The sequence below is a fragment of the Ananas comosus genome, linkage group 9 (genome assembly GCF_001540865.1).
Source record: "Ananas comosus cultivar F153 linkage group 9, ASM154086v1, whole genome shotgun sequence".
Taxonomy (NCBI): domain Eukaryota; kingdom Viridiplantae; phylum Streptophyta; class Magnoliopsida; order Poales; family Bromeliaceae; genus Ananas; species Ananas comosus.
In genome coordinates this window covers 10,222,705-10,241,693 of record NC_033629.1, presented here as the reverse complement: position 1 = coordinate 10,241,693, position 18,989 = coordinate 10,222,705, and the positions used below count along the sequence as shown (strand labels likewise).

The window sequence follows — 18,989 nt, the reverse complement described above, 5'->3', positions numbered from 1 at the left end:
AGATTACGGTTGGACCATTCGGATCAGTTGATTTAATCTGATTTTTAAATCATTAGAAAAGAGGACTCCGACGAGTCATTAACAAATTTGACATAAGAAAAATTTCTTGTATTTTTCTAAAAATTATTCATCTTTCAAATAAAATTGAGTTTTCGAAGCTACCATTCTAATTTGTCAATTTTCTAAATTTTGAATCTGTTTGATATAATGCTAAGAGTAAGGAAGCTTTTTAGAATTTAGTTAAGTGTATTTAATAATAGAGAATATGTGAGAGGATATGATCTCCAATACTTTATCATCTTTTTGCATATTTCTTTTTTGAGAGTAAGGTAGCACGCTACCTGCTTTATTCATTGAAAGTATGAACTAGACTACAAGGGTGGGGCAACGACGGCCCCAGGGAGAACGCGAAAAAGAAAAAAAAAAAAAAAAAAAAAAAAAAAAAAACGTAAGTACATAAAACGGCCAGCTAAAAAAAGCTGCCTAAATAGGGAGAAGAAAGGCCCACTCTTGCACCAATTGCTTAAAGTAGAGAACAGCTTGTCCAGGGTTAGGCTGGATCCTTCTGAAGATCAAATCATTTCTGACCTTTCAGATGGTCCACCAGCAACCCACCAGGTCAGTTAATCTGCTTCTCTTCGTTTGTGCACCGTCCCTATTCCTCCACATGTCCCAAACAAGGCACACGTCTATCCCCAGATCCAGATCCTGAACCTCGTCCACACCCATGATCAAAAGAAACTTACAGAAGACGCACCGGGCAAATAGATAGTCCACCGACTCCTCTTCTGCCCCGCATAACACGCAGGTTGAGTCTTCCACCCATCCTCTCTTAAAAAGTTTGTCGATTGTGGCTTGTCTCTTCTTCAGTACCAACCAGCCAAACACCTTCACTTTTAAAGGGATTTTGAGGCTCCAGATCAATGCAGTCCGTGCATCCCTCGTACCCCAATCAGACAGCGCGAGGTAGGTCGATCTAACCGAGAAAAGACCAACATGACTCCAACGCCATAACAACCTATCCGAACTATGCTCTACGGAGAAGTTGGAGATCCTTTCCACAAAATCCGATAGCGTCATGTTAGACCTATGACTATGTCCGACATCGGGTCCCAGTACCCTGCTCCAGTTCCAACCAGCCCCCGTGGCACAAGCACTTACCTTAAGGCCCTTCGCCTCAAACGAGTCATAGATCTCAGGGAACGTAAGACAACGTATTCTCCCCGCACCACCGATCTAACAAAAGTCAATGGTGCTCCCGTCACCAAGGGAAAAAATCGTACCCCATTTGAAAATAGTGCTGAGACTAAGGACACCCGTCCACCAGGATTAGTAGGGTCTGAAGGATCTCCTTTCCCTCATTGGTTTTCGCCTTCGATAGTATAAGTCTCTAACTAGCAAGTTCCACTATAATCGGGTATCCGTGTGGAATTTCCACCACCATTTTGCCAATAAGGCAAGGTTCATGATCGCCACGTCTAAAATGCCAAGCCCCCCTTCTTTCTTACTCTTACAAACGTTCGCCCAAGCTATCAAACATCCCTTGCCTGGAGCGTTATACCCGCCGTTCCAGAAAAAAATCCCTCCTTATCGCTTCGATGCGTTTTGTCACCCATTTAGGTGCGTTTTGTCACCCATTTTTGCATATTGGTGTGGTAAAATGCATTGAGACACTATAATAAATATTTAGTTTAGTGATTATTTTAGCCAACAATTAGGCCAACTACTACTAAAACTATATTATGCCAATATGTTTTTCCTTTATTGTAGCAATTTACTAAACCCCTGATATAATGATAATAAATTCCAATTTTATAAACAACATTGGGCCTACATTGTTAGTTTATTGTGATAATTAGGCCAACCTTAGGTGATAAACTACCTGAGCTCTCTCTTGTGCTTATTCACCTCTCTTCTTCCAACCAAGCTCTCTCTCTCTTTCTTTCTTTCTCTCTCTCTCTCTCTCGACTTCATGCGAACTTCTTTGAGAGATTTGGGAATACTAATATTTGAGAATTTCCGCCCTCAATTAGCTTCTCTAGTAATTTCCAACCACGACTTTTACCCAAAAGTGGTCTTCTCCCAGAGATTTATCCAAAAAATATTCCTTTTTAAGGAACGTAGCTGCTGGTTTGAACAGTTCAAAGCTATTTTTTGACTTATAATCAAAGGGTTGAACTGAACCGTTTTATAAACTAAATCATGGTCGGACTAGTCAAACCGACAGCTCAACCTGATTTTTAAATCATTGCCCAAATCAAGAACCCACTCAGGGAACACTCACTATAAGGGCATGTTTGGTTACTCTAAAGTCAGCGAAGTGAAAAAAAGTCACTTTTATAAAAGTAACTTTTATAAAAGTGACTTTTCAGTTCGATTGTTTGGTTGGTAGAAAGTAAAAAATTATAATTATAATTTTATATTTTTTGATTATTAAATTATATATAAAGAGATAAAAATATAAACAAATGACTTATACTTGCAATTTAAATTAAAAATTTTAATTTAAATTAATATTTAGAATTCAAACTTATATTTTAAAATTTAAATTTAAACTTAAATCTAAGTTGAATTTATAATTAAAATTTAAGATATAAATTTAATTTGCAATTTGAATTTAAAATTTAAGTTATAACTTATAAGTGAAATTAAATTTTAAAATAAAAGTTCAACACAAAAAATTAGAACATTTATTCAAATTTGAATTTATAATTTGAATCATATATTAATTCACTCTTTGATCTTAAATTCTGAATTCAAATATGAATTCACAATTTAAATTAATATTTAAATTAAAATTAAAATATGAGTTTAAATCACAATTCGAATCGAACATTTGAATTCATAATTTGAATTCAAATTCAGACTGAAACTTATTATTGAAGTTAAATGTAAATAACAAATTTAAATTTGAATTTGAATTTTAACTTAAAAATTTAAATTTTAGTCAATAATTTGAATTTACACTTGGAACAATTTGAATTCAAATTTCAAATTAAAGTTCTTAACTAAAAATAATTTGATTAAAATTAAAAATTAAAAATTAAAATTAAAATTCTAGAATTCAACTTTAAATAAAAATAAAATTTAAAAATTTAAATTTAAGTATAAAGTCATAAATTTGAATTTAAAATTTTATGTTGAATTTTAATTCACAAATAAAATTCAAAATGTGATCATAATTTTAATTCAAATTTAAAGTGAAATTAAACTTTAAAAATAAATTTAAATATAAAAGTTAAGACCAAATATAATCTCTTAGCTAACCTCTCCACTTTCGATGACTTCCAAATTTTTTGAGCCGAAGTGAAAGAAGTGAGATTTAGTTATAGCTTACTTTATCAGCCCACTTTCGTAAAATGATTTTTATATTTACTTTCGTAAACCAAACAATCGATAAAACGCCACTTTTTAAAAGTATCACTTTCGATACTACACTTTCGGCGAACCAAACATATCCTAAAATAAAGACCAAAGGAAATAGAAAAAAGATTTTTCGCGCTAGAGCCTGTCAAGCTAAATCTATGAATCCATTGTGGGACGTTCTCAAACCCAAGCGGAATCATTCAAGCACTCATTCCTATATAACAAAAGCATTTGTTAGCTAATCTTTCTATGCTTAGATCTCTCTTCTCTTATTCTATATTATTAGGTCGAGAGAATCCGAGCAAAGAATGCCCAAAGCATTCCTTAGATAAGCCTTTTTTTTTCTTAATAAATTAACAACCCAATAAAATTCGTTTGCATTTTAATAAATGCCCTATTGGGCATCCACTTTTGGCCAACACGAAGATGTTCTCGTGGGTCGTGGCTCGACCATGTTGAATATTTTCATTAGTCTATTGTTGACCAATATCTTCTGCAAACCATAGACCACAGCATATGGACTCTGTATCAACTATCAACTACATAACTATATAGACATGTATACCCAAATAGATGATTATTATTCTGTCAGCTCGTTGGCGCTAACCATTAATCCCAAAAGTTCGAACTGTTGAAAATACGCAGTCAATTCACTTAAAGCGTATGGATACAACGCCCACGGGTCTCGATTGTGACTCGGTCCAACCAGCCTCACGCCACTTCGAACATGACTCGACCCACATGGCCTCCTGCCACAGAGCATGATGCTGGCACATTTAAGCCAACATGAGCTAGCTATAAATACAAAGGGGCATCTTGTTACATACATGCATTTGTAAGTTTTTCAAAAAGGACCAATAGTTGAAATAGCTCGATGTCGAGGTGCTCCGTCCTCTGCTGCTACTGCAACAAAGCAAGATGCTTCTCGTACTGTCATACAGAAGTCGAGGGTCGAACTTGACCTACATTTTAAAGATGCTAACTGCGAAAACAAGACATTTTATAAAATATTATACGATCATCTCACGATCAAGTATATAGTATTATTTGCGAAGTACGGCAAAGTGAATAGGAGTTCAGCATGTTGAGAGACTTACACTTCCCTAGTTACTCAAACAAGATCTGCCATATATTGAGGAACTTGAAGTAAGATGGTGTTCATATACTGCAAAATTCGCCACTAAACACTAAGATAACAATTTCGTTATGCCTCCTATAATAACTAAACCAATTAGTGATAATTTTTTTCACCATAAAGTCATACCAAAACTTCTAATGTTAAACAATTTATACAAAACAAAATTGCCTACAGCAAAGCGCAGGCCCTGCACTCTGTAGAACAAGGAGGAGAAAACAAAACCCATAAGCAATGTCAAACATAGACTTCAACTGAAGTTTAATATCACACGGCACATATAAACAGCAATTGCGATGATAGTATCTAACAGAGTATTTTCATTCATGTAATGATATTCCAAAGAACAAGGATCAAAAGCTTCGAGACACTATTTCCACGCAAACGAACGCAAACTTTCTCGACAACATCAGAGCTTCTGAAGCTACACGTATGAAAAATAAACATGAAATCGATTTCAAAACAGTACACGAAGCTACAACTGTAGTTAAGAAGGTGCTCGCTCTAATCGTAAAGCCCTTCCTCTTGCCATATGTCGACCAAAAAATCTACCATCTCCTGTAGAAGTTCAAAAGTTGAATGAAAATTTTGCGAGAAAAGCAGATGTATAGAACCAGTTGTAGTACGGAAAAAATTGAGCAAAATCTATGCTATATATCTTACAGATAATGGAATTGGTTGCGGAAAACGCTGACTGGTTGATAGGAGATCATCATATGTTGTACACCAGCTGAAAGAAATGATCAGTTGGAGTAGATTGTGCAGCAAAGTGTGAGATAGGGAATAAAAGTTAATGATGAAAATGTATGCTTCTTACCTGAACCATAGAAATGATTACCTAAAATTTGAAACCTTTTGTTACTTTTGATTCCTAAAATTCCACAAGTTTTGCTAAACCCTAACAGTTTGCGTCAAAAAAAAAGTTGCAAAATATTATGTCAAGAAACAGAAAATTCTGTATTATAGGTTACATAATATTCCGTCAAAAATAATACCGTCAAATTCTATTAGGATTATGGTTCAACATATTCCGTTTGAGTAAAAAAATGTTCCCCGATGATATTTTTATATTCTCAGAGAAAGTTAATAAAACACTGCTAAGTTCTGTTTAAGAGATAGTTAAGCCAAACACATTGCAAGATTAGGTGTTAAAAAATAAAAAAATCTTTTAAGTACCCACTTCGAAAAAAAATACAGTTCAGGTAAGGTTCGTATGGTTTTTTCTTTACCAAAAGTTTTATGTTCATTGGTGTAATTGACAGTAGAAAGGGTTAGAGTGTGGATTAATTCTCTAACTTCAAATGGCAAATGGGAGCGAGCAACTGCCTCAGCAAATGGGAGCAACTGCCTCACCTTATAATTGGTTCTCTTGGAGCTCTGCGAGGTTTTCTAGATTGATCTCCTATCCACTCTTTCCTCATCTCATTCCAAGCTACAACAGCTACAAAAATCAAGAAGTGAATATTCATTGCAAGTAATTTTGAGGTAACTGACAAAGAAAAACATTAAAAAAATCATCTTCTCATGCGACAACTAAATGACAAAAGGCAAAAAAAAAAGAAAAAAGGATAAAGTCTNTCTTAAATAACGATTCACCTAATGCTTGTAAATCCATATATCCCATCTGAAAAAGCCAAACAAATACTGAAACAATTGCTTTTTCTTTTTAACTACTCTAATGGATTTACAAGCATTAGGTGAATCGTTATTTAAGAGTTAATTAGTTGTATGGTCAAAGCCATCTTAATCTTGATTTCAATTTCATTCTCAATGTTCCAACCGCAATGACTTAGTACATGAATCTTGTTCAGGGACTTGATCATTCCACTTGCTACTCTAAGAACGTAATTGAATTCCCGAACCAACTTTAGGGACTAAATTATGAAATTGACCATCTCTTTAACTACAATACTTCCCAACAAGGCAAATGATCAGACCTTGGTTGACAAACAAAGAACTGTTCCCATTTTCCTCTGAAATCTTGATGTTTTCATTAGCACAAGTGGGGCCGGAAGAGATGTGTGCTTCAAATGAATGAGAAATGGTGATGCTATTATTCTCCATTGCCTCCGGACTCGAAAACCATTGCCGTCTCTTGCCTTTGGATGCTTGGCCAAATTTCCTCCTTTGAGTTACTCCTAGGTTTTTATCAGAAAGTGATCGGTGTTTAGCTAAGCCTCCAACACAGCTACTGCTCTGCATGAAGATGAAAAATGAGAAGTGCTACAAATGCGAACAGCTCAAATCATCAGTACTGAACATATAAACTAATGCATAACCAAAAGATCAACATAGACCTACCTAAAATATTGTCATATTGAAATAGGTATTTGGGCTTTACAAGATTTTGTTTTATGACCTAATGTTTCATTCTTTTTTTATTTCCAAAGATAAAGTTAAGTTCTCCTGTAAAATACTCCTCAAGTAACATTATATTCCATTACGTTAGAGAACTTCTGTCAAAAAGTGATCTTCAAGTCTTGACAAAAAAAAAAAGTTAGGTAGTAAATATTTTGAAGTCCACATTCTGATAAGGTCCGTATGTCTTTACCTAACGAAAACTACACTTATGGCCCATTTTGAGCTAGCTAGAACTTCTGTAGTTCTTTTTAGAGCTATTTGAGGAAGCACCGAGGGCTTTTTAATTAAAAAAAATCTCCCCATTGGCTTGTTGCTATAGTGGAAGCAGAAGCTTCAAAAAAATTTTGGAGCCTAGAAGCTTGTTTCAGCTTCTTGCCATAACAGAAGCTCCAAAGCTACTGTTTGCCAAATGCTTAGCTGCCACATTTTAGAGTAAAGAATCAACTATAGAAGTAAAGCCAAATGGGCAATAACATACTAGTGAGCTGATGCTTTTTCTATTCAAGCAATGAGAAGCACCTACCCCATACAAGCTAATGAAGGGCCCCTTCAACAAGATCAACCATTTAGTTTGTTTAAATAGCCATCTATTTCACAAAGGCAGGTTTTCATGGCTCCAGTAAATATAAAGCTGGAAGCCCCTTTTCCTGTTCATTAGGAATTAGTATCAAAACATCAAGCAGCTTGAAATAATCATGAATACATTTCTTAGAGAACATTATGCACTTATAAAGATATGGACAATTGCTTTCTGTACCTGCGAGTAGAAATACGTCAATCAATTATTTCTACCAGGAGAAAAATAACAAAAGCGGGAAAGAATCCTATGTGTCTTTTTATACTATAAACTACAACGAAATGGGGTAAGTTATTAACTAAAAAGATAACATCAACAACTCCTTGTCCCCATTATTGGAAAAAAATATAAAATTATTGGCTACACGCTCGCTCTCTCAAATATTATTTCGAAATTATTGGTTATAAAAATTCAACCATTTTTGGGACAATTAATCGACTGCCATCACGGAGTGCTTTTGTAAAGAAGATATATATATAATTGACAATTTCCTGTCAACTCATAAGCTCCTACATCATTGCTTGACAAGAAAAAAAAGATGCTATACTGCTTAAATTGGACTTCGAAAAGGCTTTTGATATAGTCTCGTGGAGATTCTTACTAGATCTCCTATTACCTCGCGGCTTTCGACAACAATGGATCAATTGGGTTGCAGCACTACTACATTCAGAGCTAACTTCAATCTTTCTACATGGAGTGCCGGCAACATACTTCTATGGTAAGAGAGGACTGTGGGAAGGGAACCAACCATTACCTTTCGAATTCATCCTTGTTGTGGACCTGGTCCAAAAGATATTAATCTAAGCTGTAAACTTGGGCCAAATCACAAGTGTGGGTCTGACAGGAAATAACACACTGCTCTTACACTTGGCCAACAACTCACTCCTTTTCCTCCCACGCACTCCTGAAGCTTGCAATGACACCAAACTGCTGCTACTAGGATTTGGTAATTGCTCGGGCTTAGCTATTAATTTCTTAAAAACCTCTTATACCACCCATTGGAAGAATTAATAACCTGGGTGAACTTTTGGCAAGCATCTGTGGTTGCAGAAGAAGTTCCTCATATCCTAACTTGGCCTCCCCTTTTCCCTTTATGTAGTAAACAAGCAACACTATCTTCCCCTTATTGACAAAACAGAAAAGCGCCTTGCCGAATGGCAAGGAAAGCTACTCTAAAGATGTGGACAATTAGCACTTAGCAATTCATCCCTCTCCTCAATCTCCTCTTAGTTTCTTTCAATCTTCATGATTCCAAATTGGGCCAAAAAAGATTAGAAGAGTTTTCTTGTGGAAAGGCCAAAATTCAATCAACGGTGGACATTGCTTCGTTAATTAGAGAGTTACGTGTCGGCCGAAAGAAATGGGAGGATTTCAAGTCATATAAATTTTAAATTGCAAATTGAGGCTCTAAAGATGAAGGGGTGGTGGAGGTTCCTACATCAACAAGATGCCCCATGGGGTTTTTTTTTTTTTTTTTTGGAGAGAAAGGTAGCATGTTACCGCTTCATTCAATAAGAAGGTGAATTAAGCAACAAGGGTTCGTAGGGAAAAAAAAAAAAAAAAAACTAACTAAAGGCAATGCAACTCCCAAAGATTCCTACAAGAGCGTAAATCCATCAACAATTGTCTCAACATTACTTTTCTGTTATCAAAAATTCTTCTATTCCGCTCCAACCAAAGAGCCCACCAGACTGTAACAATGGTTGATAATTCCCTTCTCCCTACAGTGCCCTACTTAACGTTGCTAGCGTTCGAGAGCACACCGGTTGAAGAGCAGGTACTTAGAAATCGCTTGCTTGACAGAAAGCACTCCATCAGCACTCTTGAGAAACAACAACTAGCGAAAAGATGGTCAACCGTCTCAGGTTCTTCCATACAGAGCACACAACTCATCTCTCATGTCCATCCCCTTTTCAACAGATTATCTCTTGTTAGTACCCTATGTTTTAGTACCAGCTACCCGAAAATTTTTTACTTTCAAGGGAGTTTTGATCTTCCACAACTAAATAAACCTCCTTGCATGGACACCGCCATTCTGCAAGAAGTTATAAAGTGATTTAACCGTGAACATTTCTGTTAAATTCCATCTCCATCTTTAACCGTGAACATTTCTATTAAATTCCATCTCCATCTGGCTTCGCCTCGGTTGTCCGTCAAAGTAATGTTGGCTAGTAGCTTCTTCAGCTCCAATATTGATTTACTATCGAATTGGGATCCTAGAGTAGAGCCCTGCAAAATCTTATGCCACTTCCAGCCGTTTCTTCCAAAACAATCTCTGACCATATGATTTTTTGATGCTACCTCACTAAAAATTCTAGAAAAGAGTGACCGCAGGGACATTTGGCCACTCCATCTGTCCATCCAAAAACTGACACTGCTACCGTCCTCTATCGTATAAGAAATACCACACCTGAAGATGTCCCTGGTCTATAGAACACTTCACCACTACTGGGAGAAAGGTCTAAAGGATACTCCTTCCCTAAGGGGTTTCCTTCTAGAATAGTAAACACCTCTGATAAAACCGCCCCATTGCGAGGGCTTATCTAAGAGAAACCTCCACTACCACTTTGCTAGTAAAGCAACATTCATTGCTTCTAAGTCCTTGACCCCTAGACCCCCCTCTTTTTTGCTCCGACATATCATTTTCCAGCTCACCAAGCAATGTCCAGCTACAACGCTCCTCTCTTTCCAGAAAAAAGCCCTCACAAGTGCTTCAATTCATTTTATAACTCATTTGGGTGCTTTGAATACAGAGAAGTAAAGAGGTAGGTTCATAAGGACAGAGTTTACCAGTATCAGCCTACGACCAAGAGACAAAAGTTTAGCTTGCCATCCTTCAATCTGTTTCTCGAGTTTACCCATGATTGGCCACCAATACGGTTTACTTAGTTGCCTATTCAAGAGGGGGAGCCCGAGGTAGCGTATCGGAAAAGACCTCAATTTACAACCTAGAATATCTGCTAACCGTTCACCAAGTTGGTCGATCCTACCCAGATAGAAAAGCTCAGACTTGTCTGCTCAAACTTGAGGCCCACTCGAAAATATACAACATAACAAAGAGGTTCCTCACTTGTCTGCTCTTAGCCTAACAAAAGAAGATTGCATCATCGGCATACTGGATAAATGCAACCTTACAATCCCTGTTTGGGCCAACTCCTCTTACCAAGGCATTGCTAACTGCATTTTCCATCAATCTCGCTAGACCTTCCGCTACCAGAATAAAAAGGCATGGAGCGAGAGGATCGCGCTAACGTAGGCCTTTTTGGTTTTGATCCATTTGGAAGGGACCCCGTTAACTAGAATGGCAATTTTGGCATTGAAAATACATTGGTCGATCCACTCGCACCATAGCTGATTTGCCCCAAGCCACATCATGATTTTTTGAAGAAATCCCCAGCTCACTCTGTCGTATGCTTTCTCAAAATCAACTTTAATGCCATCACTTTCCCACTCCGTTTTTGAACACTAGTTAACAATCTCATAGCGGTTACAAAGGAGTCCAATATCGATCTATCTTTTAGAAAAGCAGTTTGAGATGGAGAGATGACGTCTTTTAGCGCCCCTTCGAGTCTATTAGCAAGAACCTTGGAAATAATCTTCTGGACTCTATTAATGAGGCTAATAGGCCTAAAATCATTAGTTGTTTTGGCTCCATCTTTCTTCGGAATTAGGCAGATGTACGAGTAATCCAAAGGTCTAGAGTTTAGAGAATCGGCGAACAAATCTGTAAAAGTGTAGAAGAGATCTGCCTTAACTACATCCCAAAACCTTTAGAAGAACTGCATGTTAAAGCCGTCAGGACCTGGCACTTGATCTCCACCTAACTGGAAGGTAGCGTTTCTAACCTCTTCCAAAGAGAAAGGCCTAGTGAGGTGGTTATGCTTTAGCAACGGTTTATCCGTAAAAAGGCCACTCCAATCCCCTGTCAACAGCCTTTCAGACTCATTTGGAGCAAATAACTCTTTGAATTTCAAGTAAAAATAATCCTTTTTATCTTCCTCTTTATAGATTGTCTTGCCTTCATCTTCAACAACCCCAATGCCATTATTGCGTCTTCTTCCATTTGCCATTGCATAAAAGAATTTCATGGTACCGTCTCCCTCTTTTAACCAATGTTGTCTGGCTCGCGTCTTCCAAAGTATCTCCTCGTTGAGGATCACTTTTGTCAACTGAGTCTTCAGTTGTTTTCGTCTGTCAATCTGCTGAGCTGTTAGATTTTGGTGCTGCTCCAGCACATCAAGTTTCTGTATCTCTTCAAACAGTTCCATTGTCGTCCTCGAGATAGCATAAAAGTTCATGGCACACCATTCCTTGATCCTTTTACGACAATGTCTTAGTTTAGCAACTAAGGTTAGGACACTAGAATTTTTACACGACATTTCCTCCCACCATACAGTCACTAGGTTGCAAAAATCTTCTCGAGCTAGCCAGACCTCCTTGAATCTGAATAAACGGCGAGGTTTTATATCCATAATAAAAACTAGTATCGAAGAATGGTCGGACGTAATTCTCGGGACTGCTAAAGCTTTCGACAAAGGAAAGGCTTGGTCCCACTCCGTGGAAATGAGAAACCGGTCTAACTTGGCCAAGGATGGGCAGTTTTGCATGTTGGACCACGTGAACTTCTGATTACCCAGCGGTAGGTCAATTAGTCCCAATTCGTTTAAAAGATCAGTAAACATAGCCATTAGCCCTTCGCACCAACTTCCAGCCCCCCTCTCGTCAAGATTTCTGGTGATTGAAATCACCGCACATGGCCCACAGTCCTCCACAGGCTATTTTCAGTTCAGCTAGTTCGTTAAAAATTCAGACTTTCCATTCCACGTAGAGGGGCCATACACGTTCGTTAGGTAAAAAACAGTGTTACTGGCATTGTGTTTCAGTCAGATAGTAAGGAAAAAGTTTCGAACAATCACTTCTCCACACGAGAAGTCGTGAGAGCTCCAACAGGTAATAGTCCCTCCTGTCGCACTTTTTGATTTGATAAATTGACATTTATCGAAGTATGATCCCACGAGCAATCGTAGAAAACAACGAGACACAGTGTCCACTTTAGTTTCTTGTAGACAAAGCACATATCCTAAACTTAGAGACGACAAACTTCACTACACCCTTTTTACCCAAGTCGTTTAGATCCCTGATATTCCAACTACAGATTTGAAACATGGAAACACAAGAAAACATCAAAAACACTCTATAGCTAGCAAGGGCCTGAGCTGAGGCCGTAACGAAATCGATAAAACTACAGAGGTCATCATCGCTCATAATAATCCCGCACTTTTAGCTTTTCTTCTTGGTTTTACTGTACCCGTTAGATGGGGCACCTTTACTCTTCCCATGTGCGCTCATGGTACTCATGTCCAGCAGTTCCCGAGTCGTCCCTTCTCTAAGCAGCACTTTGCGCGAAATAGCCCTATCCATCATGAGTATATGCTCATTCCTCACCTTACGAGTGCTCTTCTTGGTGGGAGGAGAAAGTTCGGCCACTTCTCCCAAAACCGTACCGACTGTGGCCGTCGCTGCCGTTGGGGGTGCCAAACTATATTCTAAACCCTGGTGGTGGTCATTGCAATCAAGTGCACCCTCCAACAAACAACAGCGCGGCTCAGTGAGAGGCGGCGCCACGTTAGTAGCCCGCCTTGCGAGTCCCCAACAAGCCGAGAACCGAATGGCACGACTAGATTAAAGTACGCCCCCGGTCAGAACGACTAGTCCAACTGAGTCTAAGTATGGATCATGTAGCAGATAGCTTGAATTTCCGAAACTAGATACTGAAAGAAATAATCCCAATGCATTAGGTTCTGTTTAGGAGCCCACCAGAAAGTCCACATCCACCCGAGGCAAGATATCCTTCACAACAAGCTGACCCACGTCCTGATCAAGTTTTGAGCCTACAAGATGGGGAGCCCATATATCAGAACGGGCCAACTGCCTCCAAGAACATCCTAGGATTGGATCCCATCTCTTATTATCTACAGGAAACAGCGGGGTCTGCATCGGGCATCCTTCCGTCTCAGACCCCCTCGTCACGAAAGCCATCTCGAGCTCCCACACCACAAGAGCCGAGGCTAGGGAAGCCGTACCGGAGCGTCTAGGCCTCATCCCTCCGCTGTGAGACCTGGAGCTCTCTCCTTGGTGACACCCCGCTCGAGGAACGTGCCGATTCACCGATCTGCGAAAAAAGGAGCCACCTAGCGCTGAAGCGTTGTGCTCCTTGATGTCCGCATTTGCTTCCAGATCGATCAGGTCAACAGCCGCTTTTCCTTTATCACGATGGGTATGGGAGCACAACTATTCATCGCATGCACACCGATGAGTATGGGAGGCCATTGAGAGTCTTCCACAATCCGGCAAGTATTGGGGAGCGAGCCACTAGGCCATCACGCACCGCCTGCTGGAAAATTAGGAAAAACCACATCCGCTCCGACGGCTAGCTGAACCGTGCCTTTGCCTAGGTCCACCGGCCGACACTGAACATCTTGGGAGTCCGAAGCCGTAGTCCGCCTTCGATCTCTGATTTCAAACGAGTTCCAGGTATCATCTTGCCTTTCTTTTCCAGAAGCATCTCCCTCTCTTGAGTAGCTGTCACCCGCGCCCCCGCCATGGTTATCAACCTTCCGGCCTAGCCGTCGATCCAGCGAATCTGTTTGATCTCCACCCTCGTTTGGGTCATCTCCAGCAAAGGGGATTCCGCGGTCATCCCCTCCAAACGGGGTCGTGCTCTCCAGGTGGACAATAAAGGACACGACAATATCTCCTATAGTAATTGCCAAGTTTTCTGGGATTTCAGCAAGGTCGTCGACCGCAATCTAGCATCTAAACCCGATTAAGTCTTTCATATTGGCACTCTTATCGTCAGCACAGAGGTAGCGACCGAACCTGTTGACAATAGCTGCGACTCTTGCCTCGGACCAACATTCGAACGACAAATCTATCAACTTAATCCAAGCTTTGCAGGTGATTCGAGAACGTGTGGCGTCCCTGTACGGGTTCCAAACGTAACATAGCAGTTGACAGTGAGGAAAAAAACAATCCCTCGTCTAACTAGACCTAAGGTCGCACCTAGAGAGGGAGGAAAATAACTAAGTCCCTGTCGCTATGTCGAGCAACCAGGAAATCGTTGCATACCCCGACAAAACTGTTAGCGAAGTCATTTGCGATCGTATCCTGAGAAAAATGTCCGAGTCTCGACGAGCCAATGACGTTAGCGAGTACGGCGTTCTGACATTTTTGCTAGCGAGTATGGAAGCCTTCCGTGAGGGGGATGAACACCTTCCTGGAAGGGGGACGAAACTGCATAGCCCTATGCATCTTAGCGAGGGAAAGGGATCTGCGACTATGGCAGTTTCGCACAATATGACTAGTTTTGAAGCACCTGGAATACCGGATAGGGTCTCTACTCTACACTCGTGGATCCGATGATCCTTCGCTAGACACCTATAGCACCTTCCTTTAAAGAAAAATTTACTCCTAGTCGGGGCTAGCGTGGGGTGCACCTGCTCTTGAAACTAAAGAGAGTGGTTGTTTCACCTAGGAGAAGGGAAAGGTAGTGTTGGACTAGAATGTGGAGAAGGTTGGATGAGGGCCTCTTTATAAGACTTCTTGGGGGAGTTCTCTGTCACCTTCAGGATTTCTTTTGCAATCTGCTGAACAAAAGGGTCCCCCCATAACCTCCCACCTTTGAATAAAAGGAATGAGAGGAAAAGCTGCACAACCCAGTGGATGAAAGAGGAAGGCCAGCAAACTAGGTAATTGTATTGGAAGATAATTTAAACTAGAGATCAAGGATTTAAGTGTCATAGCACGGGATTATGCCGAAAACTTGTCAGCATGGTATGGTACGATACGATGCGTGTTGATCAAAAAAATAAACATGTGTACCAACACATAATGGCATGAAATATTAATTTTCTTTAGCAACAAAATATTCTAATTGATCTTTATGAATTTTTCAAAATTTTATAGAGAAAATTACTTATTAATTTAAAGAAAAGAGGGTATTGAGCTTTGTCATCGGCACAGGGGCTGTATCGTGCTGATATCTTATTGGCACGATACGGCCCATGGGCACTTAGATCCTTGGCTAGAGATAGACCGTAAGTAATGGGTGTCCACCACTTGAAATGAACTCCAAATGCAACATTCCGGAGACACTTGGAAAAACAAATACCACCTTAATTCGATCATTCTAAGGTTCCACAATCTCAATAAGGCAACATTCAGAGAGTACATAACAATTCTCAAGAATCTCAACATTTGCACCCTTTCACACAAATACATAGTACAATTAGCTTTAAGAAACATCCTGACATAACCTTAACAACACCATGGACTTTAATCAGAAAACTCCATCATATGGACATTAATCAGGATATCCCTGCAATCAGGTGTTCCGTACACAGCTCCAATTCTACAATTATCCAAACGAGGCCTAAACAAATGCATCAAATTCTCTTACATTACGCGCAGCATCATCAAACCAATTAAGCAAACTAAACCATAATTCTCAACAACTGAACTTACAAAAGCGCGTAACCACTCTACGTAGACAACAAGAAAGAAGATCGAATCAAAGAGAACAACCATCTAAACAAGAATTTGTTTACTCATGAATCGAGCGTATACCGAAATGGGGAATTGAGGGGGAAGATGTTGGAGCCCTTACCTTAGGGTTGGCACGGACACTGGGATTCGTCTTGAATCGCCCGACCAGAGAAAATGGGGAGGAGAGAGAGAAAGAAGAGAATGGGATTAGAGTGGCAGGGAAGGATTTGTAGGACGGTGATTGTGTGAGGAATTTTTTTCAAAATAACCCTATAAAACTTTTTAATTATATAAATAACCTTATAAAAAAAACTTGGCATACTAATTTTTCTTTTTCTTTTTTTTTTTTGCCACCTAGCGGCCACGATAAAATTTTCTCTTAAAAATGGTATATTATTTACCGTCTTTATAATTTTCTACCATGACAGTAAATTATTCATCAGTAATCCTAATAAGTACATAAAAATTTCAACAAATCACATACAATCTTAATAATAAAAAAAAAATCATAATAATCAATCCATAAAATCCTAACAATTAAAAAAAAATTTTAACAATCTACATATAATCCTAACAATCTTTTTTTTTTTATTTTCTATATATAATTCTAACAGTCATATAAACACATCAACAAATCCGATACGATTTTAAAAAATTTAAAAAATTATAACAAACAATCTTCAAAAAAACGGTGAATGATTCACGACACTTTTATGAAAGCAGTAAAAGATCTAAACACACGACAAAAAAAAAGACTATTCAGACTTCATTCAGGATTGCGGAAAGATTACGTTCTGTGCGGTAAAAAAGTACAATGAAAACTATCCTGTCCGCACGTAATATTCCGTTACGATCCTACTTGAGAAGCAAAAGTATATCCCAATAGGTGTTTTTACCCCAACTCTATTTTATTTAATAAGCCAAATATATTTTCAACAGGGTCATTTATGATTACAATATTTTTTATGATTTCTTCAGGGAAAAAAAAAAAAAAAGTCCTTGTGTGATCGTGTGGTTGATTGGTTATTGGGGAAATGTCGGTGGGGCCCAGACACGCGGGCGCTGTTGGGAGCCGCAGGACACGGATTGGGGCGGTAACTCGCACCGACTGGCGGGGATGTCGACGTTTACGGCTATCCTCGAATCCGAGGCCGTTCCTAACCTGGTCAGGTGGATTCAGGTGGTCAGGTGGATTCAGGTTTTTTTTTTTTTCTTTTTTTTTTTTCTTTTTTTTAATCCGGAATCAAATGGAACAAATTTGAGAAATTTTTGAGAAAAAAAAAGGGAAAGGTTTTCATCTTCGGCACCTTTTTCTAATAGATCGAAGAGAATTCGGAGCAAATTATTTCTTTTTATTTTTTGTCTTTATTTACCGTCCCATTTCGGATGCATTAGAGCAGGAGCTTTACCAATTCGTATCACGGATATATCTTAGGTTAAACCGGCACGGTTTTTATTATGGGTATAATAAAAAAAATTAAAACTTATCTAAACTATAGACTATTTTGATTCAACTATTCAATTTTTTAAAATTTGATTTTAGTACCCAACTTTTTAATTTGTTTGATTTCAATAATTTGATGGCTCTTCAGAAATAAAATTTAAGATAATTACTAATTTCAATGAATTTATTGTTATGTAAATTGCACGAATAAAGAAACTAAATCCGATGAATTTATATTTTGACATTAAAGAGTCACTAACTAATTTAAATCAAATAAATTAAAGAAACAAATGGTAAAATCAAAAGTTTTAAAGATTAGATAGTCAAATTCAAATAGGTCATTGGCGTGGCAAATATTTATATATTTTTTTACCTATAAAATATAAAAATCCAATTTATTCGGATTTAGATATGTTTTTTATTTATACCCGACCCCAACCTGAACACAAACCTGAACTCGAAATCGAACAATATATAAAAATCTAGGGTAAACATCGATTTGGCCTCTCGTGGTTTAGTGCATTTTTACTTTGTTATCCTATGATTCAATTTGGCCCTCTGTGATTTTAATTATGAATTCTCAAAACCTAACGGTTTCAGATTTGTGTTCAAATTTTGATTTTGGTAGTCGATTTTGGGTTCAGATTTTGGCTTTGATAATCTAGTTCAGTTCGAAAATCTATCCCGAATCTAACTCATTGACATCCTTCAGACTCCACAAACTTTCAGTCAAGTTTTATTTTGGTATCCGAACTTTCAATTTGTTATAGATCATTCTTGAAGTGTTACAACAATTTCATTTTGGTCGCTATATATATATTCACTATTTTAGAGAATAAATTATTATCTGCAAACGATGCATTTTGTACATTTGTGCATCATGCATTTATCAGCTATTATTCTATGGCCAATTTGCATAAAAAATCCACTTATTTTGGGCTTTTGCAAAATCGGGCCACATTTTTTATTTTTGCAGATTCGGTCCGCTTTTTCAGCAAACTGACCAAAATACCCTTATTACTTTTTCTCTTTCCTCTTTCTCTCTCTTCTTCGTTTCTCTCGTTTTTTTTTTTTTCTCGCCGGTAGAGCGGAGGCAGAAACGGTCCGTCTCGCCTCTCACCCTCATGCTCTCGCCCTCGCCCTTGCCCTCGTCCATGCACCCCCCACCTTCCTCGCCTCCGACCCCGTTAAGGCCGCGCCGCGACTTTTTTTTTTTTGCTTTTTTCTTTTCTCTTCTTCTCCGACTCTTCTCCACCGTCTCCGACGACGACGCCTCTCGCCCTTCCCCGCCCTTCTCATCTCTCCCTCTCCCTCATTTTCTGCCGCCTCCGACGACGATTTATCTTCGCCGGCGCCGACGTCGACACCGTAGAGGTCACTGCGGCGCTACAGCCTCGGAGCGGGGGGTCCTTAGCGGCGTCGTCACCGGCGCCGTCACCGGCGCCGTAGCTGTTGGCAGAGAAGGTGACAAAAAAATTATAGAAAAAACAGAAAAAAAAAATAAAGATAAAAAATTATATAAAAAGAAGGATGAAGATGAAATTACATCGTTAATTACAAAA

General features: G+C 38.7%; 1 protein-coding gene across 5 annotated transcripts; it reads right to left on the bottom strand.

Annotated features, from left to right (window-relative positions):
* LOC109715589 lies at positions 4,783-16,256 on the bottom strand. 5 transcript variants are annotated; one of them, XM_020240687.1, is made up of 6 exons: positions 16,105-16,256; positions 7,386-7,509; positions 6,439-6,692; positions 5,855-5,933; positions 5,165-5,231; positions 4,783-5,059 (listed from the first exon to the last, which is right to left on the bottom strand). In XM_020240687.1, the coding sequence occupies exons 2-6, from the start codon at positions 7,388-7,390 to the stop codon at positions 5,006-5,008; spliced, it is 459 nt and encodes a 152-aa protein (XP_020096276.1). In that variant the 5' UTR covers positions 7,391-7,509; positions 16,105-16,256; the 3' UTR covers positions 4,783-5,005. The 5 variants fall into 5 exon arrangements, with proteins under 5 accessions (XP_020096276.1, XP_020096277.1, XP_020096275.1 ...); XM_020240688.1 differs by having other exon boundaries at positions 4,793-5,059; positions 5,855-5,942; positions 6,439-6,697; XM_020240686.1 differs by having other exon boundaries at positions 4,793-5,059; positions 5,855-5,942.